This window comes from Amblyomma americanum, chromosome 9 (assembly GCF_052857255.1).
Source record: "Amblyomma americanum isolate KBUSLIRL-KWMA chromosome 9, ASM5285725v1, whole genome shotgun sequence".
NCBI classification, from domain to species: Eukaryota; Metazoa; Arthropoda; class Arachnida; order Ixodida; family Ixodidae; genus Amblyomma; species Amblyomma americanum.
This window is the reverse complement of record NC_135505.1, coordinates 132106525-132129990: the sequence shown is the minus strand read 5'-3', so window position 1 is coordinate 132129990 and position 23466 is coordinate 132106525. Positions and strand designations below refer to the sequence as shown.

At 45.5% G+C, this 23466-nt stretch overlaps 1 protein-coding gene across 1 annotated transcript; it reads left to right on the top strand.

Annotated features, from left to right (window-relative positions):
• The first annotated feature begins 1344 nt into the window (after positions 1–1344).
• Positions 1345–20086, top strand: Cdc37 (cell division cycle protein 37). The gene is made up of 11 exons (XM_077637388.1): positions 1345–1498; positions 3868–4001; positions 5337–5484; positions 7633–7683; positions 8643–8708; positions 10601–10759; positions 13898–14013; positions 14213–14333; positions 15370–15438; positions 16790–17018; positions 19646–20086. Exons 1-10 carry the CDS (start codon positions 1466–1468, stop codon positions 16973–16975), a joined length of 1083 nt encoding a protein of 360 aa, XP_077493514.1. The 5' UTR covers positions 1345–1465; the 3' UTR covers positions 16976–17018; positions 19646–20086.
• Positions 20087–23466: the final 3380 nt, after the last annotated feature.

Below are 23466 nucleotides of genomic sequence, written 5' to 3'. Positions count from 1 at the left end.
GCTTTAGTAATCTATAAAAGATTAAGAAATAAATACAGGGGCCGCCAACCCCCAAGCAAACTTCTGCGAGACAGTCGTTTTCTCACAAATACCTGAGACTAGAGACCACTACCGTTGGTCATTCACTTCGGAAAGATGATCATGGAATCGTTTTTGGTAAATATTTAAATTCAATTTTCTGGGCAATAAATGCGTCTTTTTCTGCGGGACTATCATAAGCGTAGCCAAAAAGAGAAAAATCGTCGATTTTTAATAAGAAAAAAATTGGATATTCCTTTAAGAAATAGGAAGAGTGCAGAGTTAATGGTATCGTGGTTGCATAGAGCCAATGGTCACTTTGGATAACGGACTGGATTACAATCGAAGTAAAATGTAGCAGACGATGGTAGAAACTCAGGTGGGATGGTTTAAGGTACAGTCGCCCTAAATGTCATCAATACTCTACTGTCGTGCTGACATCTGCACTGTACTTGCTATATTTTGTAAGCATGAGTCTAGGATTTCATTTTAATAATGTTAGTGCAGGAATGTGTGACGTCTCACAGTTGTACCGCGCTTAAGTGCTTCATCATGTAGCCCTTGCAGCAGCTTGCTTCATACAAAGCTAGCTGAAGCTTGCAGCGCACGTGCATACGATCTCTCAACTAGCGGGTATGGTAGTACAATATAGTTACTTTATAGTTATTTTGCCATTTAATTGTTTTTTTGGTGCCTCAGTAATCTTAGTAAAACAATAAATTAACGTTTGGAAGTAACTTTTCAGAAATATCAGGAAAAACTCGAGGCTCAGAACGTTGTGTTTACATTTGAACCAAACAAAGAAGTAGCGTCGGTATGACCTTTCTGTGCTACTGTGCAGGGGGATGGCCCCCTCCATCCACACCGCCGTCTCCATCGCGATTTCCGCCTATTGTAGGCATTTTCGTCATTTAGGTGTCCAGAAGCTTCATGAGTTTGAACACCTTCATCACAGCAGAAATTTCCCACATTCGTAGTTTACGCTACTGTTGTTGACAAGGTCTCGCTAGCTGCAATCAAGACCTTGTCTGGGCCGTCTGAAACTGTGGCCGGGAGTTGCCATTGAAAAGGCAGTGAGCTGCCTTGGACTAGAGTTTTAATAGAATGACGTGGTTTGCCTGATATAAACATAAAAGGATAGTGATACCACCGCTTGTCCGAAAGAAAATTCAAAATTCCCGCTTTTTCTGTAAACCTTTGCCATTGCACTGCGATGGCGCTGCATAAGAACTTTTTTTTTTTTGCGCTAGTAACTATTTATACCTTGCACCTACAGTGGCCTCAGAACTTACAGTAGTGCTTCCTTTACTAACTAATTCTGTCTTCACTAACGTTGCGTTAACCGGCTCGTTAGCTTTGGATAACTGGTTGTGTGTCGCGATCACGCCGGCTAATCTTGGCCGTACGACACGCCGTTGGCAAGCAACCAGGGTCAGCGAAGTTCAAGATGGTGGATTACAGTAAGTGGAAAACAATCGAGGTAAGTGATTAATGCTGTCGTTTTTATTGTTAAACCGAGCCGCGCGAACCAGAAACGCCCGCGATAGGTTAGGAATACTAGCAGAATGGCGTTGATAGATGTAGATCGCCTTCGAGGTTCAGAATCTAGTGTATACGCATCTCCCAACAGAAACCCGAACTGACCCCGCATAGATCCTTCTAGAATATCTGTTCTAAACGGCCGATCGCTGACTGTTTGCCTGCACAAGTGCTCGAACCTAAATAGGGTTCGACCCCACACGTCGAAAGACAGCCACTTGTGGACTCCGAGGCTGCAAAAACTGGTAATTCGCGCTAGATCGGATCGGCGCGAACTGAAAATGCCGTAATGCTCATAGATTTACGCTTTTCGATCTCCGAGGCGCATACAGTCATCGTTGAGTCGAAATTAAATGAGTAAACTAGTTCAACGTGCCCTTGTCTCCTCTTTCAATTTATATTGCCTTAGCCGCCCAGGCATAGTCGTGTTAGTTGGCCGAGTTGCACGCATGTCACGGTCTGCTCATTGCGTGCGTTGGTTGGATGGTGTTTAGAGTTGCGAGACCGTTGGTCACGCTTGGGTAGGTGCAGATCTTTGATATTTCCGTGCTTGAAAGTACGATCCGACCTGAACTGTACTGATCCCGGTTCGGAGCCCAATTTTCGCTCTGTTCTTATTTTTGGTAGTATTCATGAACCCGCCGTCTTAGACTGGTTGTCAGTCACACTTCACGTTTGCTGACGGTGGAACTTCGCATCACAGGCGATGAGCGTTCACTTGGATGACCACCTAAATCGGGCTTTGTCGTTTGCTGAGAATTCAAGAAAAAAAATCGTGGAGATAACAAGAAAGAGAACGCAGTTGTTAGCGTGCCGAGTGAAAAGGGAAAAAAATAATTGTAGGTTTCGATCACCTTGGACTATTTTACTGTAACTTGTTACGATCTCAGTACAGAATAGCGCAAGCGGACGTTCTAAATCGGTATGCCAAACGAGTCGAAAGGTGAGGCTTTTTCCAAACCAGATTCTGTGTGTAGAAATTTGAAGTTTTGCATATGAAACGAACCTCGTGTGTTTAGTATGTGAAAGCTTCGCATGACTAACAAAGCTCACTTATTAGCATGCATGTTGCTGCATGATGCGTGCATGATTAGTGTAACCACGTCCTTGCATTTAAAAATTTTGCATAGCTGATTAAACTGAGAGCGAGCCCAGTGATTCAGCCAGCAGATATTTTATGACTGATAACGTGACTGATAAATCCTTCACCGAAGGGGTAGTGACAAGCCATCACTTCATTTATCTGTGAATTGTAGACAAATGTGAGCTTTTGGTTGGAGTTATTTTTGTGCTTTTCTGCACATAACTCTGATCACCTTGCAGAATTCATGGCTTGAGTGTTCAGCACTAGAAAAAAATAAAAAAATCTGACTTTCTCCTATTTGTTTTCCAAAAGTATCCTCAATGCTCAACATTTATATAGTATGGCCCTCGCTACTGAGAAGTTAGTGACATTCCCATGTTTTGGCTAGCTTCCACTACGTTCAGGGCTTGTCACTGGACTTAAAAATGCAAAGCTTTGCAATTGTTTTGCATCTCGTTTACAATCAGTTATTGATGGTAAATGTTGTTTCACTCTTCGGGTAGTCGCTCGTGCAAACGCTTGGCAGTACTCTTATTGGGAATGTATACCTACACCCCCTCCTACTACCGAAAAAAATCTACTTGTGTGCATACTTGGATGTGTTAAGGAGCTAATGGCTATGTCAGTGTAGAACTTAATTTTAATTGATTTTTAATAATTCTGTATTGGAATGACTCACAAATTCAGCTCCTTATGATGTGTAGATGTTAGCATGACAAGGCAAGAAGAATAGATGTATGATCATGTTTGTGAATTGCAGTGAAATAGCCAGGATTACCTATCTTTGGAACACATAGATTACCTACAGCATCTTGCACATCACAGATTTCTTCCATCCAGCCTGAGCAGCAAATAGTGTTATCGCTGACAAAATGCTAATCACAGTTGAAAGTAATGCTGGTGTGTAGGTGACAGTAAAATTTCTCTTCAATAGCTACTCATATTTTCAAAGAAAAGTAACCTTATCAGTTTAATGTCAGTGCTCCTTTGAGCTTGTATGCAAAATATAGTGAACTTTAATTAATCTGATTTCCAATTATTAGAATTTAGACTTTAGTCCCATCAATATAAAGTGTATTAAAAAAAACTCTCCTTCATTTGAACTCGAGATATTTCATACACATTTTCGGTCCTCTTTGAGTTTCCATTATTGAGAGTCGATTGTATTTACATGTGCTTGTCCTGTTGACTGGTGTTGCCTAATGTGGAGCCATTGCCGGGCGCAGGTGTCGGACGATGAGGACGACACACACCCCAACATCGACACGCCCAGCTTGTTCCGCTGGCGGCACCAGGCCCGTGTCGAACGGATGAACGAGCTGAAAAAGGAGCGGGAAGAGTTCAACAAGAAAAAGGCCAGGTAAGCCCCCCCCTCCCCTTTTCTTAGTATTGCAGCTTGGCGAAATCTCACTACAGTGAAGCTGTAGCTCAAGTGAGCCTCAAGTTATTTTGTCATATCGAAGAATTTGTCTCTCAGTGGGAGTGAGCACTCTTCTGTACAGTTATGAATTGTTGCAGTGGGCTTACTGAGCCTTGAAATTGCAGTTTCCTTGTAAGACCACAGCAAGATGTGCTGTAATATTGTTTTAAAAATCTGTTTTGCTGTCTTGAGTATGGCCTGTTTGTTTAGATGTGGCTAAACATGATGAAGTGTATTAGTGAGCATTTTGTGTCACTTCTGTGCATGCTCTCAACGTGAACGAGGCAAGTGAGGGCTTAGCTGCTCAACAGCTGCAAAATTTTTCCGCACATCAGGTAATGTGCTGTTGTGGACTTAAGAATACGTCTTCATATCTTAGCTGTTAGGATCACGGGATGGTGTGAAAACCAATGGCCCTTGAAATTATGATAATGATGATGATGCTAGGTTTTTATGGCGCAAGGGCAACTAAGGCCAAAGAGCGCCAAACACGAGGTTTTTGGTCGCCTCGGGCTAAAACGTGTACCGATGATAGCCTTAAAACCAGGTGTATAGGGCCGGCCTAAGAGTAGTGAGTATGTGCATGATTATAAAGTCTGAACAGGATGCCGAAATATCTGGTGGAATGGCTTAAAATGATGTATAGTGCCTAAAATTGTTCTAACAGGAGCTATATATGAACGACGAAGCCAGGTAGCCTCAACCACAGTCCTTGCTTGAGCAAGAGAGGCGAGGCGTCTGGCAGCTATGGGTGAGCTCAGCACTCTCCTCAGCAATGAGGAGGTGCTGAGGTTACTTTGAATGTGAAATCTCTCTTAAAAAACCTACATCAGTTAAAAATTTAAAAAACTATCTAATGAGAACATGCGGTGATCACCTAAAAATAATGAAGGGTGCATTGGTATTTTAAATGTGTAAAGTTCAGGAAAGTGCTGTCGTCTTTGCATAACCGGTCTGGGGCATATGATTAATGTGTGGACAACATGGATGTGGACTCCACATCTCGCGCATTGTGGGGCCGGAGTATCCTGTAAAAGATGCGAGTGGGTGGTGTATGTATGTCCTATCCTCAGCCCCTTGGAATTAGGCCACTGTAGCCATGACACTGAGTTAGTAAGTACACGTTTCCACACCCACCAATATGCATGATAGTGCGTTCATCACATTGAAAGCAAAGAAATTCCTTAGTGAAGGGCATTGAGTTTATCGAGAAGGTGACGGATAGGAGCGATTTGAGGTTCTCTCCTCACGAGTCTCATTTACGGATCTTCCCAGGAATGACAAGTTGCTGCTGGATGCGCGAAAGCGATGTGAGGGCAAGACGGGCAAGGACCTGGAACAGGCAAAGCGAGACGTCGCCAAGCTCGAGAGGAAAGACAAAGAGCTGCGCAAAGAACAGGAGGCGCTGGACAAAAAAGAGAAGGTGCGGAAGTGTTCCTTCTTTCGCAGCGATGTTGATGAACGTTGATGTTGAGGGTTGTATCTCCCGTAGTGTGTGCGTGTGTAGAAAGAAAGAAAACAAATCTTGCTTGTTCCAGTAGTTCCCAGCCTCGCTGCCAGTGGCCAAGGTTTAAAACCCTAGCGGACGTGGACGAGCCAGGCTCGTCACAGCCCAAGTGTCGTTTCCGGCTCATGAGGAGTGCTGTGCTTGTTCTGTGCTTTTTGGCACTCGGTGTCCGGTTTAAAGGGACTATGCATTGAATAAAAAGTCGCTTGTAAATGTTTTCAATGCTTAGAAATGATGCTAAAGAGCATTTACACAAAGTATGAGTCTCCGGAACTGAGCGGGCAATTTATCATGAATTTTTAAAAACCGTGTTTTTTAAAATTCGCGGGCCGATTGGTATGCTCGTAGTGATCGATTTTGAAGCTAAAATCGTTAAAAAGAACGTCACTATACCCATGCTGTCATCAGGCCACCACACGCTCTCATTCGCTGGAGCCACGGCAGCCACGACGTCACAGGCACACTTCTGGTAGCCGTGAAAATCGTCTGCTCGTGCCGCTGCGCGACCCTGTCTGGCAAGCATGAGCCAGGGCATTGCCTTCGCGCATATGGTTTCAATTTTCCTCTGCCGCCTCCGTCTGTAGGGAGTTCCGGAGCCACTCGCAGTGGCTCGCCGAGTCGCTACTGTCGTCGCTGGCGTTTAGCCGGTACAGCGTGAGTGCATAGGGCTCGATGCCCATCGCGGCCGTAAGAGCAAGCAGTCGCGTTTCAAGGTCCGGGTCCATTACTGCTAACTACAACAGACAACAAGCAAAGAAACCCGACGCGCGCCGCAATCACGCCGCCGACGCTGCTGCTGGGGTGCTAGGAGCGACAACCGGAAGTTGCAAAAGGAACGTCAGCGGATGACGTATTCATGGGCGAGGCCCAGTCCGAGAGCTATTTTCTTTATTTTTTTCTGGTGCCCCGCGTGTACGAGTTGAGGGGGGGGGGGGGGGGGGAGCATAAGTTTTAATGGTCTATATCTTCGTTGTTATTGATGCTAGCTTAAAAATTCTTGCGTTGGGGTGACGAGTGATGAAGTGCCTATCTCTCATGTGCTTTACGTAATCTCAATTAATTTATTGCATAGTCCCTTTAAGGCGAGTGGGACTCATCAAAAGCATCTTCTGAGCTTGCTGACAGATGGCAGCAGCTGTACTGAATGAACGTTTTGGTACCATTTTTGAAAAAAAATAAATGTGTCTGTTAAAGGATTATAGACACCTCATTGTAGTTGTATGCTTTCTTCTCTGTAATGGTGCATAAAACATTAGAATACATGGACCACCACGTGGTATTCACCTATGACTGCTAAATAATTTATAATAAAACTTCTTCTCGATGCTTTTGGTTTTTGTTTTATCAACAGAACGATGTCTTGTATACATGAGACATGTTCACCTCATGTGAGGCAAGAAAAAAAAATCCAGCATAATCGCTGGTGCGTTTTTTCATTCTAGCTTTTGAAGCTCGCTGGCTTAAGCATTTTAATGAATCGAGAGAATTTATCAATGATTACGTTGCATTTTTTAAAAAAGTGCGGTACCTTGTTAGTACAGGCCAGCTTCCTTCAGAGCCCTCCACTATTGGGGGCATTCACCTGACGTCGCAGGCGCCATTTTGTTGCCCAGCGCGTAGCTTCAGCAGTGTAGGCTGTAGAAGGAGGCATTAATCCCTTTTGACACGCCTGCATCCTTTCGCAGTGCCCCACAGACAACAAAATAACAACGGCTATGACGTCAGCGAATACTCCCTATTTCATGGCTTATGGCCCACAATGTTGCCTTTGCTTGTAAAAGCCATTGCTGTTATCGTCATCGTCAAACTGCTTGCCAGTATTGGGAGCTTGGTCCCTTTAAACGTCCAATGAATGACTATTGAGATGAGTAGAGCTTTTCACATGGGCAGGTCATGCAGATTTTTGTGCACTGTGTGCGTATTGCACATATGAGATCACCTGTAAAGTAGCTACCACAGACGTTTTCTGTTCTTCACGGGCATTGCTTTCTTCAGGGTGTAGTTCAGGGGTTCTCTCTTTGTTCGCTTAGTCACACTTCCCTTTCTTCTGGTTTCCTCACTTAGCTGACGCCATGGAATGTGGATACAATCAGCAAAGAAGGTTTCACAAAAACGGTGAGTCATCTTGCATTTCCCCTAGCGCTGAACCTTTCAATTAGTAGACGCGAGTGTTGTAGCAATAATTTCTAGTTCTTTAATCACAGTCATTATTTCTCTCACTTATTAGTGTTTGCGGTCTGGCCTGCACGTTTGTGGCAGGGTTCGTGGATCCAAATTTTTTTCCTCAGTAATTCCGTACAGAAAAATTTCATGCAGGAAATTTTTACTGTGTTGGAATCAGGTACATTAGACTAGGAGTTTTGCATTGTGCTGCAAAAAAAAAAACACAGTTCCTGAAAATGAGTCGTTAAGGGGTTCCTGCTTAATTCCCACGGATTTAATCTGAGAGCATTAGTACCCCCATGTCGGAAAAAATTGTCTGGCTTCGGCGTTGGCATTGGCGGCCATTTGAGGCCTCTCGGCAGAAGCAGCCGGCTGCTCTGGCAACCTAGGTTGGCCACCTAGGTCACGTGACCTTGTGGCGTCAGCACAACCAGCCCACCAGATTGTGAGGAAACTGACCACTCTAGTATGTGGCAGTTAAATTAATGATTGGCCGCGAGAGTTCTTGGGCTGAGCAACCCAGGTCACACAATCCCCACCTGTAGCAGCACTTTCCATCGCAGGGCATTAGTGCAGCTACCAATTGTGCATATATGGGCATTAACCCGTTAACGCTATTACATCATAGCCTTAAGGCAGAGCTTCAGTGTTTCCTCCAGTTTATTTGATTCCCTGGCCTTTAGCAACTGCAATTTCATTTCACGGAGGAAGATAGCAATCCCTTCTTGCCGTGATTACATTCATGTCTCGCATCTGTCAGACTTCTCTCACCTTTTGGGTATGAAGCACTTTAAATGAAAGAATGAAGTGCGACCTGAAAATTGTGTATTAAGTTGTGCCGTTTGAACAGGTGTCAGAATGAAGATGGCAAGAAAAAAAGAAGAGATGGATTTTGAACTCTCTCTTTTCAGATCCTGAACAAGCCACAACCGAGGGAGGAGGTTGTCGTGAGTGAAGAAGAGAAGGAGCAAGCACAGGTGGGTTTCAGGACTCTAGTTCTTGTGTCGAAGTCTACATCAAATCCGTAGATAGGAACCGCCACAGTTGTTTATTTGAACGCATCCTCGATCACTAAAGTCAGGCGGTCGCGAAAACCTCGCAAATATTGCGGGATATCCACATGACTGTTGGGCACAACTACTGCCAGTCTTTCTTTTCCCTGGAAGTTCTTTATAGCGCTACAAAACACAAGGACACAGGAAGAAGTACACAGGACGGGCACTGTTTTTTTTTTTTTTTTTGCTACACATCGGTTAAGTGCGAACAACTCATGCATCGGGACACTGGGTTCAGAGCACTATTTCGGACCTTTGCCCAGGAAGTCTGCGATGTCTTTTGGAAGGGTGACGTCCCCAAGAACCACGGGTTCCCTTCTCGCTTCCTCTTTTCTAGGCGGCTTCGTACCACTCTGCAGGGCTTGATTAATCATGCGCCTCCATAATGTCTCAGTCGTTTGGGCCGCTTGCCGCCGAAGGGTCTCAAATCTGACCTTATCCAAACATTCTGCACCTTCACGTAGGCATGCCACGCTTAATCAGTCCTGCAGCAGTCTCACTTGCCTCCATAGTTCTGCTCTTAAAACTTTGCTAACACGTCTTGCATGTCCTAAAGTTGGTCTAACATTTCCAAAAAAGGCACTCACTTCTGCAGGCACAAGTCCTTTCCTGAGGCAGAAGGCGATGAATCTCGCTCTGCAGGTGGTGACTGCTATCTGCGCTCACGATCTTCGAAGTGTCAGGCCTGAGGGGTGAAACACAAAAGGGCCCACAGAAGAAAGTTCACTTAACAAAACACGTTGTGGGGCTAGTTGGTGAAGCATATTTTCTGGAAGTTCTTTATAGCACTACAAAACACAAGGACACAGGAAGAAGTACACAGGACGGGCGCTGAAGAAGTTTTTGGCCTGCCAGAAAGTACTCCCCCAGCCATACACGGAGTAGGCCGAGGCCAGTTGTTGGCTCTTAACCGATGCGTAGCAAAGAAAAAAAAAACAGCGCCCGTCCTGTGTACTTCTTCCTGTGTCCTTGTGTTTTGTAGCTCTATAAAGAACTTCCAGAAAATATGCTTCACCAACTAGCCCCACAACGTGTTTTGTTAAGTGAACTTTATTTTCCCCTTTCTCTTTCTTTCGGATTTGCTTGGTGTTTAGATGCATTGAGGAGAATATATCTAAAGGCTATTTCTCTATTGTAATATCAAATGCACTTACTTTCAAAGCTTAGCTGCCCTCCGCAGTGTTTTCATGCTCTGACTGTAGGCCTAGTCTTCTCTCCCAATTCGAGAAAAATTAAAAATTGTGGAAATTGCTTTTGAAGGGATGCTGAGCACAAGTCCATCCAGTTTTTGGTCACAGCAGAGATCGATGCTGGTTGTGTCAACGTTTGTACAGCAGTGAAGCGCTTGTTGATTGCTCTGAAAATTGCGTTAAAAAATTTTTCTGCCATTCGATTTTATGTATGGGACGTCTACACTGAAAAGGACTCCGCAGTCATGGTTTTTAACTGATTGACAGCGTAGTGCCGCAGTTTGCTTGCGGAATTCGCCAGTAATGGTGGCACCTGTGTTTTATTTTTAACCTTCTCTGGCTTGTAGAACCTCTGCTCTTGGTGAAAGTGTCCCTGTTAATCCCTGCTCCATTTTTTTTTTATGTTGTGAAAGCTTTGGGGAGTTGCTGGTTCCTTAATGTTTTTTATTAGTGCTGCTGCCTTTGGTTATGTTGTCGTTACTTAATAGGCTACTGGTTAGCCTATTAGCGTGACATCTACTGCTATCTTAACAATTTTCTTCTTGGCCCCGCATCAGAGTGAGGCTAGGTGTTCTCGAGTGACGTGCTCACTCACATTGTAGCCTGCGTTTTGTTGTCCCGCAGAAAAAGTATGTGGCCGAGAACGAGCCCCTGCTGAAGCAGTATGGGATGCTGCAGAAGTACGACGACAGCCGGCGCTTCCTCCTCGAGCAGCCGCACCTGGCATGCGAGTACACGGCCAACTACCTCGTACTGTGGTGTATAAGGCTCGAGATGGACGAGGCAAGTTACCACATCTTTGTGCAATCAGAGCTTATTGTCAGTGCACAAAGTGCTTTATGTTGTTACATTTTCAGCATTCCGTGTCCGGTTTCCCCAAGCCAGCTTTCCCTGTTTTTGCACTCCCTATGTCTGTGTGTTCATGGCCGAGCCTCGATAACGCTAAATTGCCGACTTGTGTGCCAATAAGTAGCAATTGACTATTCACATGTGTGCATGCCCGTACGCGGCCTACACTGCATGTGTTCAACCTCCAGCCTGAGAGGCGAGACGTAGCCCCTGGGAGACAATAAAGCAGAATCGGTAAGGGCTGTTTTTGGACATATTCCACAATTTCGGGTAGCTTTCTGAAACCGGCACAAATTTATCAGCAAAAGTCGTCGCTCCGTCTACGTCCTTGTCCTTGGGGTGCCACATCACTCTGAACTTATCAGTAAAACTAAGGAAAAACTGGCTGTCCCAGCAAACTTCAAATTAGCACCATAAAATGTTGCAAGTGTCTGAGTAGAAGCTTTACCTTGCAGTGAAGCTTCAAAGAAATGAGGTGGTGAGGGCCCCAGTAAAGGTGGTCCAGCAACATCCGATAGATAGCACAGCTAAGTTCTTTTCGAAAGTGGCCGACAGTCGGAAACTACTCATTTTGTAGCTATTTCAAGTGGTTACTTAGTGTCGGCAGAGAGAAAAAAAATATCCTTCACCTCATCTTTCTACCAAGAGAAACACAAAAACACTATGTTCTGTAGGTTCAAGCAGTACGGTTCAAGTCGGAAGGAAATTCTTTATTAACAGGTCAAAGATTAGTGTTCTTTCAAGCAACATTATTCAAACAGGTAGCAAATGAATTCGTTTGTGCCCTCTTGATGCATATCGTTTGGTGCGTTCGAGCGGAGCGTTCGGTGCGTTCGAGCGGACTTTGCTTTGAACGTTAATGTTTGTTTCTATTAAAAAGAACATTTGAGATTTTTTTAAAGAAAGGCTCCCTCACAAAGTTGTGAAGGTTAAAGGTGCATACTGACAATCACTTACTGTTAAGCGAGAAGTGTCACTAACGGTATGAGCTACGGTTGTGGCAGTCAGAATCCTAGTTCTCAACAAATCTTCGCTGTCTTTTTTGTACAGAATACAGTCATGGGAGACCCCCCTCATTTTCCGAAGCTTGCCACTCTGCATGGGTGGGGGCGCCATCTGATGAAGCTTACGTGCTGTTGAGAGCAGCCCAGTGCACCGGTCTCGGCAGCAGAGGGGCTTCATTAGGTGGTGCCCGCAATGCAGAGTGGCAAGCTTCGGGAAACGAGGGGAGGCTCTTACTTTTGCCCACCACTGTACATGTTCATCGCAGACTTCTTTTCACTGTGTTTAGAGTGTTCCGAAAAAACTTATGCAAAAGAGTTGGGACTGGGGAGCCAGTGAGTCAGTTTCACACTTGGCATGCAACATTGTGGAAGCTACACGGGGGGTGCATCCAGAAAGGCATACAGTAAAAGCTCGTTAATTTGAACTCGAAGGGGACCGGAATATTGTTCAAATTAGGCGAAGTTTGAATTGTAGAATGGGCGCTAGAATGAGCGGTCATTGCACCCACCGCACGGGCAGAACCCGAAGCAGTCGCATCTAGACTCATTATCATGGGCTAGCCACTACCACACGTTTGTGGCAGGTGATTCTGAGAATCAAATTCATGCAGTCCTAATGGCAAATGAACTAAATTGATTGACCAGTTATGCACCAGAAACAACTACTGGAATGCATTCACGTGAGCAGCGAGCTTTAATGCTGGAATATGTGACACTGTTTATGCTCCAAAACATGTTTATTTACGGGGAGGGGCTGTCAAAATTACAAGTAATCAGTGATGTGCATTTGCTTGCGTTTCTTCTGTCAAGGCTCCATCATTGTCATCTGCAGCTTGTCCAAGAGCTACACCACAACATCCGAGTTCTCATTGGCAGAGAAGTAGCAACGCTACTTCAGATGCACTTGGCAGTGGCATGGGCTTGTGGCCATCGTCTAGCTCATCACTGTCGGCTGTTCTCACCACACGTGAGCCGTGTGGCGTCTGCCAACAGCATGCTGCCTCAATTATATCGGCGTCACTCAAAGGCTCCGACATCTCCACACTGCTGTCCACGTACCTCACGGCACCGACAAAAAACATGACTGCGGTAGCCAAACTGGCCGAACTGCGTTGTGTACACCACGTGATCGCGACCCAGTGACCGTGGAACAATGAAAACCAGAAACAGCTTGTGCCAAAGCATCAGCGGTGCGGGCAAGTTCTCCGGCAGGGAAAACCTGCTACGGCACGCTTCAGAGCACAGCCTCCGCCAGCGTCGTGCACTCGGCTTTTTCATTTTTTTTTTTTGTTTCACATCTCTAGTAAATTTGCAGCGTGTTGTACTCATTATGGGTCAACTTCTATCTACGAGGAGCGGTGTCAGCCAGGAGCTCCTAGTTTGAATTAACCATTGCGGATGCCGACTTGTTCAAATTATCAAGTTTTCCCCCATTGAAATACACAGGGCTGTGCCTGGACCCGGGCGTCAGTTCAAATTAACTGAGTTCGGATAAACGAGCTTTTGCTGTATCACTATGCCACGTATCGCTCTTCCCTCTCAAAGCCTCAGCAACGTTCGTGACTAAGCCAATGCAACTGTGTAAAACAACATGCTTGGCATTGCAAATCATAGACAGGGCACACCAGTGCTCATTTATTGAACCCTGTGGTTATAATTTTCAGTGATGGCTCATTTTTGCACGGACCGAGTCAGAGCGAATAGGTGTGCCAGCCGCATATCACTTCACCGCATGTCACTGTTCTCAAGGTCTTGACGAGGATAGGACATTGCCATTTTTGTGGTACTTGAGCTTTGCCGCAACGAAAGATGCTTGTCTGTACTTAGAACGTATGACGAGCTACTTTTCAGTCATGAACATCGCCATCGGGAAAAGGTGCGCAAATTTTGGAAGCGTTGCACGCTATTTCGGCCACCGCCTAATCACACCAACATACCATGGCTTGCACAGCTTGTTCAGCAGTCGCATGTCAGTGTTCATTTGGTTCCTCGAACACCAGGAAACGAGGTCCACTACAGGACGAGTGCTTGGCGTTTTATAGTGCATGTCCTTGAATCTCCCGTGCAGAAACACGAGCTCATGGCACACGTCGCCCACCAGTGCATCTGCATCCAGTACATCCTGGAGTTGGGCAAGCAGCTTGAAGTGGACCCCCGTTCCTGCATTTCCTCCTTCTTTACACGGTGAGCGCACGCTGGTATATCTGCCTGAGCAGATTATGAGCACTGCGGTTGAGTTTGCAGGCTGGTGTTGGGATGCGCGGGTTGAAAAGTGGCGACAAGCATTTCGTCTTGATTCTACTCTTTCTTTTACGACTTAGCTGCGTGTTGAGGTTTTCGAAATGCGTTAAAGAAGGTACTGCTGTTCCAATTTCTCCTTCAGAATCCAGATGGCCGATCAGCAGTACAAGGATGCCTTTGAGGATGAGCTGAAGGGTTTCAAGGAGCGTGTCCAGCTGAGGGCAAGGGAAAAGCTGGAGGAAGCGGTGAAAGAGATCGAAGAGGTGAGAGATTGCTGCCACCCTGCCTTGAACGGAAAAAAAAAAGCGTTCTCCAGCATGTGGAAAGCACTGGCCACCACTCATGTCATGGGTATATTTTTCGCTGAAACTGATGAAGAAGCGTACAATGGCAAATGGGTTAACAAGGGCCAATGGTCTCTCCTAGTCGCACATATTCCCATTGTCACTCAACGGGCCAAACAAGCACCACTGATAGAGTCAAACCTAGGTATAACGAACACGGATATTACGAATTATATCGAACTCTTCGTGAGTATATTTGACAAACAAATGCAATTTCTGCTTTATTGAACGCGGTTGGCCATGAAACCGAATTCCCCAGCGCCAAACGGTGCCTGTTCAGGCGGCAGGCTTTGCTGCACTACACAGCTGACTGGTGGCGATGCGGCAAGTGTCAAGGTTTGCGCTTTAATCTCGCACCCGCCAACAGCAGCGGGCAGGTTTGTAGTCCGGCAGTCAGAACGCCTTCACGCCTTTGGCATCCGTTGACAGCACCCTGGAAGCAGCAGCGCAGGTAGTTGTACGATTGCAGTAACAACCCTGCGCTCATGTCGGCTGTCGCGGAGGTGGGGAAAACAGCAATAGCTTCCTCTCTGACTTACCGCTCTCCACGCAACACGGCTGTGATGCGGTGAAGCTATTGTAGCTGGCGCTTAACCTGCACTTGCAGTGCTGTGCGGAAAAGCAAACCTAACGCGCTAGGTTCTTTTGCGGTCTCTGGAATAGCCGCGAGCGCCTTCGAAACACTTCTGTAACCTGTGAAAATCTCTCCATTTCTCTAGTAAGGATCGCCTGAATTGCTGTCCCTTCAGTGACTTATTTTTTCCGGTATTGCGTGCATTTTTTATTACGAATTCCAGCTATAGCGAGCTATTTTACGATTTTTTACCTGTTTGCTATAACGAGGTTTCACTGTACTTGTTTGACCATGCTTTGCCACCTATGTGTGCTTTTCCTTAGAAGCGAGGAACAAAAGATCTGACGTGATTGTTTGGTTGTGGCTTCAAAAACTTTGCAGAAAGAGCGGCAGGAGAGGCTAGGACCTGGTGGTCTTGACCCGGTCGAGGTGTTTGAGACACTTCCAGAGGTGAGTCAAGTTGTTTGCAACACCATAGTGGTGCTGAGCAGACCCTCTGAGTGACAGAGTGAAACGTAGCTCAGCTGTATGCACTTCGGCTTGGGGTTCACTCTTTTGCCGTCCTCATTTTGAAGGTCAGCTCTGCCATTTTTTTTTTTTTTCACCTGCACAGATTTTAGTGAAACTTTCACAGTACATTCTCTACAGTCTTCTGAACTGTGTGCCAAATTTCGCAGCTGGGTACCATTTTGTTTCAGCGCAAATTAATGTTAGAATTCCCCTTTTCGTGGCCCCAATCGTGGCGATTTGCGTGCGCAACCTTGCTTGTGCGATGTCAGAGTTTGCACGCTTATTGATGTTATCTCTCCCTTTGCTGAAGGAACAAATTTCGAGCTTGTTTTCAGTAATATCACACAAATAGTGATGGAGGCTGTCAGTCAGTTGGGCAGTCCACGCATTCATGACAAGTTTTGCCTCAGTATCCTTAACGTCAACGTTTGGCCAAAACCCAGTTTCAGTTTCCTGGTATTTACTGTTTTAAAATACTTCTTGTCGGTTTTCTGAAAAGTGGCTTTCCGTGGCATATAGAGAGGACTGCTCAGAAATGTGATGTGTAAACTCAAAAATGTTCGAAAAGCCCACCGAGTTGTCCTGTAATGTAATAAGTAGAGACATAAAATTTTTTCGTGCTTATTTTTTGTGCCTTGAACCGTGCTAAAGGCATTCGTAAACATGGATCATCACGTGGCATTCGCCTGTGCCTGGTAAATTGTTTGTCATTGAGTTTCTTCACTTGGTTGCAGTCACATGAGGCAGCCTGCAAAATAACGGCTGTTCGTGCACTTGAGCTAGCATAAGCATTCAAGCAAATTAAAATGATGAAGCAGTAGTTATATTCCTGGCTGCCTTCCTAACTTCTCGCTACTACCAACTCACGGGGCTGAAACTTGGAAGGCTGGCAAAAAGACTTGAGATGGAACTGAGAGCAACACATCAAGGTATGGAAATTAAAATTTTAGAAACAACGGAAGCTTGGTTAGTGTGCAAACACATGAATGTGATATTCTAGGTTCAATCTAGAAGAATAAAATGACTTGGGTGGAACATCGAATGCGCACAACGGACGACTAATGGTCATTTAGGGTAGCAAAGTGGATTTCAATGGAGAAAAGACGCATCAGGGGACAGCAGAGAGGCAGGCAGGGTGACGACATCAAAAATGTGAGCCAAGATGGCCGCAGCTGGTGTGAGACAGGGTTAATCAGACGTCAACAATAATGATGTCGATGAAGAGGTGAGGTAGCTTCAGAATTGTCCCATGTTTTTCTTTTGACATTGCTTGCATTGATCGCCTGTGCAGTCGCTGCAGAAGTGCTTCGAGTCGCGCGACCTGGAGATGCTGAAGGAAGTGATTGCCACCATACCTGAGGAGGAGGCTAGGTACCACATGAAGCGCTGCGTTGACTCCGGCCTGTGGGTGCCCGATGCCAAGGCCGCTGAGCAGGGGGCCCAGGAAGCCTCTTCTGAGACATCGGGCGCTGAGTGAAAGGGGGCAAGGACAGCGATGGCAGTGATGTGCATTGAATCGGGTGAGCATCCCTGGTTGAGTGGGCATGTGCATTTACACCCCAAGTACGGTAGAACCCCTCTATAGTAAAGTAGCGCGGACCAGCAGAAACCTTTGCTATATCAGGGTCTTTACTATATCAGTTGTTGGTGATGGCATGGGTCTGGCTACTGTATACACTCCCTGGCTGCTTGCTAAGCATGAAGTGTTGGTTTATGAAAGGAACATTGAGAAATATCTTACCTCCCGCTCTTGTTGTCCCTTTATGCGATAATTATTTGCAGTTATCACATGTTATCATGTTTACGACATCATTTATGGTTTGGTTTATGGGGGTTTAACGTCCCAAAGCGACTCGGGCTGTCAGGGAAGCCGTAATGAAGGGCCCTGGAAATTTCAACCACTTGGGATTTTTTAACATGCACTGACATCACACAGTGCACGGGCCTCTAGCATATCGCCTCCATCGATATGCGACTGCTGCGGCCAGGAGCGAGCGCTCGTATTTCAGGTCAGTAGCCGAGCAACATAACCACTAAGCCACCGCGGCAGCTACATCGTTCGTGTCTTGTGAAAGTACCATATTTAGACGAATACAACATTTCATTTCATTTCATTTCATTTTAATACCTTAAATACCCACTGGGGGTATTACATAAGGGGTGGGTACATACAGTCAAATGAACAAGTGTTATGTTGAAAAATGGTTGGTAACAGCTTCGGCGAATGTGGATGGGCATGAGATGGTAGCGATGCCATTGGAGAGGTCGTTCCAGTCTACAGAAACACGGTGAAAAAAAGAAGCGGCACAGGTAACAGTACGGGCACGGGGGCGAAACACTTGGAAAGGATGACGAATGTGGTGGGATATGCCGGCTGGCGGGGCAATGTAGGGAGCGCAGCGCAGCGAACTATGGAAAAATTTATGGTATAGGCAGAGGCTAGAAATACGACGACGAAGTGAAAGGGGCGCTAAACTGGATTCCGCTTTTAAAGATGTTACACTGATATCGTACGAATAGGAGGAATGAATGAATCTGGCTGCTCTGTTTTGAAGTGACTCGAGCGCATTGATAAGGTAAACTTGATGAGGGTTCCAAACTGGCGATGCGTAATCTAACTTTGACCTGACAAGAGTTTTATATGCTAGTAATTTTACCTGTTGTGATTGTATGTGAAATCCAAAGCTTTCCATTATCACGGCATCGTCGTCTGCGGCTTCAGCATCATTTTAGAGGTAGTAGTAAAGAAATGCGTGCGGCAAAGTCAAGAAAGGCAGAACTGCCTATACAATGCCGCCACGCCTCCACTTCGCGCTGCCGTGCTACGAACGCTCGCCTCTTTTCTTTCCTTTTCAAGTCCTCACTGTACTTTACTGGCTTTCCTTTCTGAGTGGTAGTCGAATTTCGATGGAGGCGGAATTCTAGAGGCCCATGTACAGTGCGATGTCAGTGCACGTAAAAGAACCCCAGGTGGTCGAAATTTCCGGAGCCCTTCACTACGGCGTCCCTCATAACCCGAGTCGCTCTGCGACGTTAAACTCCTATAAACCATAAACGTTTCTCAGCGACCCGCGCCGCCTTCTTTCTACATTCAAATCCCGCCTCACTTTTTCGTGCACATCGTGTGCTTTGCCTCACGCCCTCAAGGATTTCGAAAAGTTGGCTTCTCCTCGCAGCTTTCGAGCTTTGTGGTGAAGCCACCCCAAAGAACGCCGTTTTATCTTATTCGGTATCCATATGCCTCGCGATCCTAGACTTCGAGCGTGCCGCGATGTCATCATTTCGCGGGAATTACATCGCCACGGCCAGACACGCTTTAATATATTCGTTTCTTGGAAAAAAAATTTTACTCTAACCGAAAGAAAATCTATATCCTATGGAATGCGAAATGAGACAGCAGCTCACTATAGCGGGGTTCTACTGTATATAGTCGGATATGTAACCTGCTCGTCCTTGTATTGATAAAACAAATTCTCTTTCCACCTTGTTCAACTTCAGAGTTAGGCACTCTTGATTATTGAACCTCCAAACTTTGCTAGGCTATATATACTCAGTGACAGCATTTTTTGGCAATAACAAAGACCACAAAGGCTGAACATCCATGACTGAGTCATTCCACAAAAAAGTTGAGCCGCACGGCAGTGCGCCTGGCTGCCTAGCAATTTGGTTTCTCTATGGTACCTTCACACCGTCATCAGGGCAGCTGGCGCCATCTATTCAAGCTTCTTGTAACTAGAGGTACCTAGCACATTTGTTTTAATCAAGCAAAATTTTTCTCCTTGACTTTCAACACTGGTAGTTAGCTGTTGCGTTAAAGATGTGCCTTAATAATGAATATTGACAGTATGCTTTAAGTGAAAACTGAAAGCTGCAAGCGGGCGCTGTATTCCGCAGCTTAGGTTGAAAGGGCATGATTTGACTCTGCAGCTTTGCCTCTATTGCCAGACAAAGTTGTTGCGGAATATAGTCTATGATTTACTTGAAACATGGCTAGTCTGTGGTTCAGCTGCATTTTAGCGCTACCATTCCAATAAAAAAAAAAAAATGCTGCATCTGCTACTCTAAGGGAAATATCGTTACAGCAGCTGTAGTTTCATTCGAGTTGTGATCAAATGAATGAAACAGGAATTTTTTCTTGCTTTTGCAGGTGTGGCCGCTTAAAGTGAAAGCCTGCAAGGAAACGAAAGAAAAAATTGCACGTCTGGAAAAATGTCCTGATGCTGCATCTGGTGAAATACTTCAATACAAGGACACTAATTTCTCAGTTCACTTTTGCGCTCGTTCCTATGTAAATAGAAAGTATTAGTGTCTCTCCCTTGTTCTCCTGTTTTGCTGCTAACAAACTGTATTTTACTATTTTAACCTCGACGATTTGGTTTATCTAGAAGGAAGGAATTGAGCAAGTGAAGAAAAAAGTTGTCAGTAGCCAGGAAAGAGTACGATTTTTGTGAAACTCTGTGTGCCTGCTGGAAAGCTATCCACAAATAAAGTGCAAATTTTCGTCCATCATCAATGTATCCTTGTGACAAGCTGTCATACTGTGTAAAATTTTGTTAAAAGCTTTGCTGAAATAAACTGTGGCACGGCAGCGTTGCATTGGTTTGAGATAATACATTATTAGCAAGCATTGCTACGTATTCTGTAGTGCGGTGTGCTGCAGTTTTGCAGATACAGTGCCCTGCTCTTACATACCCGGGTGCTGTGTTTTCATGTCTGCTACATTTTCGTACGCCAGTCCTGGTGTAGCTTCCATACTAACCCATGCAATGCAAACTCGGCTGTTACGTTGCAATTGGGGCACTGTTCCTGCATGGTACGTCTCAAATGTCACCTCATGATATTAGACACATTGAGCGCAACGATCGCTGTCAGTGGACTTGCACAGATCGTCCTGAGGGCGGCACATGGTGCCACGTGCAAGCCAGCTTGCGCGCCTCCCGCGTCGGGACCAATCGATACGTGCGAAGTGGCTGGCAGCCGTAAACGGTGGCAGTAGCGGTAGCGGTACACGCTATGCTAAAAATTCCTGGGGTGCACTTAGGTCCGTTCCTCCTCCTTCTCATGCACGTCCGCCATCTCGCCTACACGCAAGACATCTACTGGACCAACGGCGTACATTGCGAGAGAGGGCAGGTCAGTGGGTGCTGCCGCATGATGGCGCTATGACTGCACTCCAAGCATGGAGGAAATTTACTGAAAACATCATCATCATCAGCCTTACTACGTCCACTGCAGGGCAAAGGCCTCTCCCATGTCTCTCCAATTAACCCTGTCCTTTGCCAGCTGCGGCCACCATATGCCTGCAAAATTCTTAATCTCATCCGCCGACCTAACCATCTGCTGCCCCCTGCTATGCTTGCCTTCTCTTGGAATCCACTCCGTTACCCTTCAGGACCAGCGGTTATCTTGCCTTCGCATTACATGCCCTGCCCAAGCCCATTTCTTCCTCTTGATTTCGACAACAGTGTCATTAACCCGTGTTTGTTCTCTCACCCACTCTGCCCGCTTCCGGCCTCTTAACGTTACTACTATTTTTCTTTCCATGGCTCACTGCGTTGTCCTTAACTTAAGCTGAACACTTCTCATTAGCCTCCAAGTTTCTGCCTCTTAGGTGAGTACCGGTAAGGTGCACCTTTTGTACACTTTTCTCTTGAGGGATATCGGTTAACTGTCATTCATGATCTGAGAGAACCTGCCATATGTGCTCCACCCCATTCTTATCCTTCTAGTTATTTCCCTCTCATGATCCGGATCAGCCGTCACTACCTGCCCTAAGTATTCCTTTACCAATTCCAGCACCTCACTGCCACTTGTGAACTGCTGTTCCCTTGCTAGGCTGTTGAACATTAGCCTTGTTTTCTGCATGTTAATTTTTAGATCTACTGTCTTGCTCTGCCTGTCTAACTCATTGATCATGTTTTGCAGTTCACCTCCTGAGTGACTCAGCAAGGCTATGTCATCAGCGAATTGCAGGTTATTTAGGTATTCTCAATTCTCATCCCCAAATGTTCCCAATTCAGGCCTCGGAATTCCTCTTGTAAACAGGTGGCGGTGAATAGCATTGACGAGATCGTGTCTCCCTGCCTGACCCCCTTCCTTAACGGAATTTCATTGCTGACTTTATAGAGCAATATGGTAGCTGTGCAGTTGCTATAGATATCTTCCAGTGTTTTGACCTAAGGCTCTTCTACACCCTGATTCCACAATGCCTTCGTGACTGCTGAGGTCTCCACTGAGCCAAATGCTTTCTCGTATTCAATGAAGGCTATCTGAAACGTACAACTGTAATCTAGATGCTCATAATTACTCATGTACTCCTCAGTACATATCTCGAAGATGCATTTCTGAGACATCTGTGCATTTACTAGACTCGCCTTTATTCAACTTCAAATGTTGAACCATCCTTTAAAGAAAGAAAAACCTTTCGCGGAGTAGAAACGTTCCCGTTGCGCAAACCGAAGGCATGGGTACAACTCTCACTTACGCTTCCGTATTTCATTATTCTTATTATATTTGTGCAGATACGCTTTGTTTACAGCTTCCGTCCACAGCTACAGATGACTGCACTTATGAGCCAAAAAATGCTTTCGCATTAAAACTACCTACGGTTGGTTTGCACCGACGTGTCAGTGCGGGACTGAACGTTTCTCGGAGCTTGACCACCACGGTGTTCAGCAGCTTCCAGCGCTGTGCCCACACCGATGCCTCGCATACAAATGGGCAGCGTGGTCGAGTGCATGAAAATCGACTGTGGTTTAGCGACCTAAATCATTAGCGCTTAATTTCTACTTGTCTGTGGCTTCCTTCGTTGTGACTATAGCTGAATAGAATCAATGTGAAATAACGAAAACTCTTGCTTTTATTCTGGGAGGAAATGTGTAAAATTTTCCGAAACATCGAAACTTCTGGCGATCGGCGACTTTTTCGCAGGAGCATTATGGGAGCGCACTACCGATAGGAAACGGCAAACGATTACTTCGCCACCTCCCGCCGTGGATTCGCGGCGCTGGGTTAATGACGAGTGCACATAAGGTGCAGCCAGTATGATTTTAAGGATACTTTTAGTGCCGGAAACTCTATGCGACGTTTAACGAGCCAGATCATTAGGGCCTAATTTCTGCTTATCTGCCGCCTCCTTCGTTGTGACGATGAGCTGAATAGAATAAAGGTGAAATGACAAAAACTGACAAACAAAGTTTGCTTTTATTCTAGGCACAATTTTGTAAAATTTTCCGAAACGACCAAACCTCTGGCAATAGGCAGTTTTTTACAGGAGCCTAATGGGAGCCCACTACCGGTAGGAAACGGCAAACGTCTGTGACGCCATCTGCCGCCGATGACTCGATAGGGTGAGTTGACGAGTGCACATATTGCTGAACCATATTGCTATATAATGACGAGTGCACATATTGCTGAACCAGGAACGCTTTTACGAATCCTTCGAGCGCAAGAAACTCGATGTAAGGCTTAACCAGCCTGTTCATTAGAGTTTAATTTCTACTAATCTGCGGCATTATTCGTTGCGATTTTTAGCTGAATACAATAAAGGGGAACGAAAACTCTGGCAAATAAAGTTTTCTTTATTCTGGACACAAATGTGTAAAATTTGCCGAAACGGCGAAACCTCGCAATCGGCGACATTTTTTTTTTTTTTTGCAGGGTGCTTATATGGGAACGCACTACCGATAGGAAACGGCAAGCGATTACTGCGCCACCTCCCGCCGTGAATTCGCTGGGCGGTGTTAATGATGACTACACATATGGGTCAACCAGAAACAAGTTTAGGAATCCTTCAACCCTGGGAAAACCAACGCGAGGCTTAACCGGCCAGTTCATTAGCGCTTAATTTAAACTTATCTGGGGTCTCTTCCGTTGTGACAATGAGCTGAATAGAATTAAGGTGAAATAACGAAAACTCTGACAAATAAAGTTTGCTTTTATTCTAGGCGCGAATGTGTAAAATTTGCT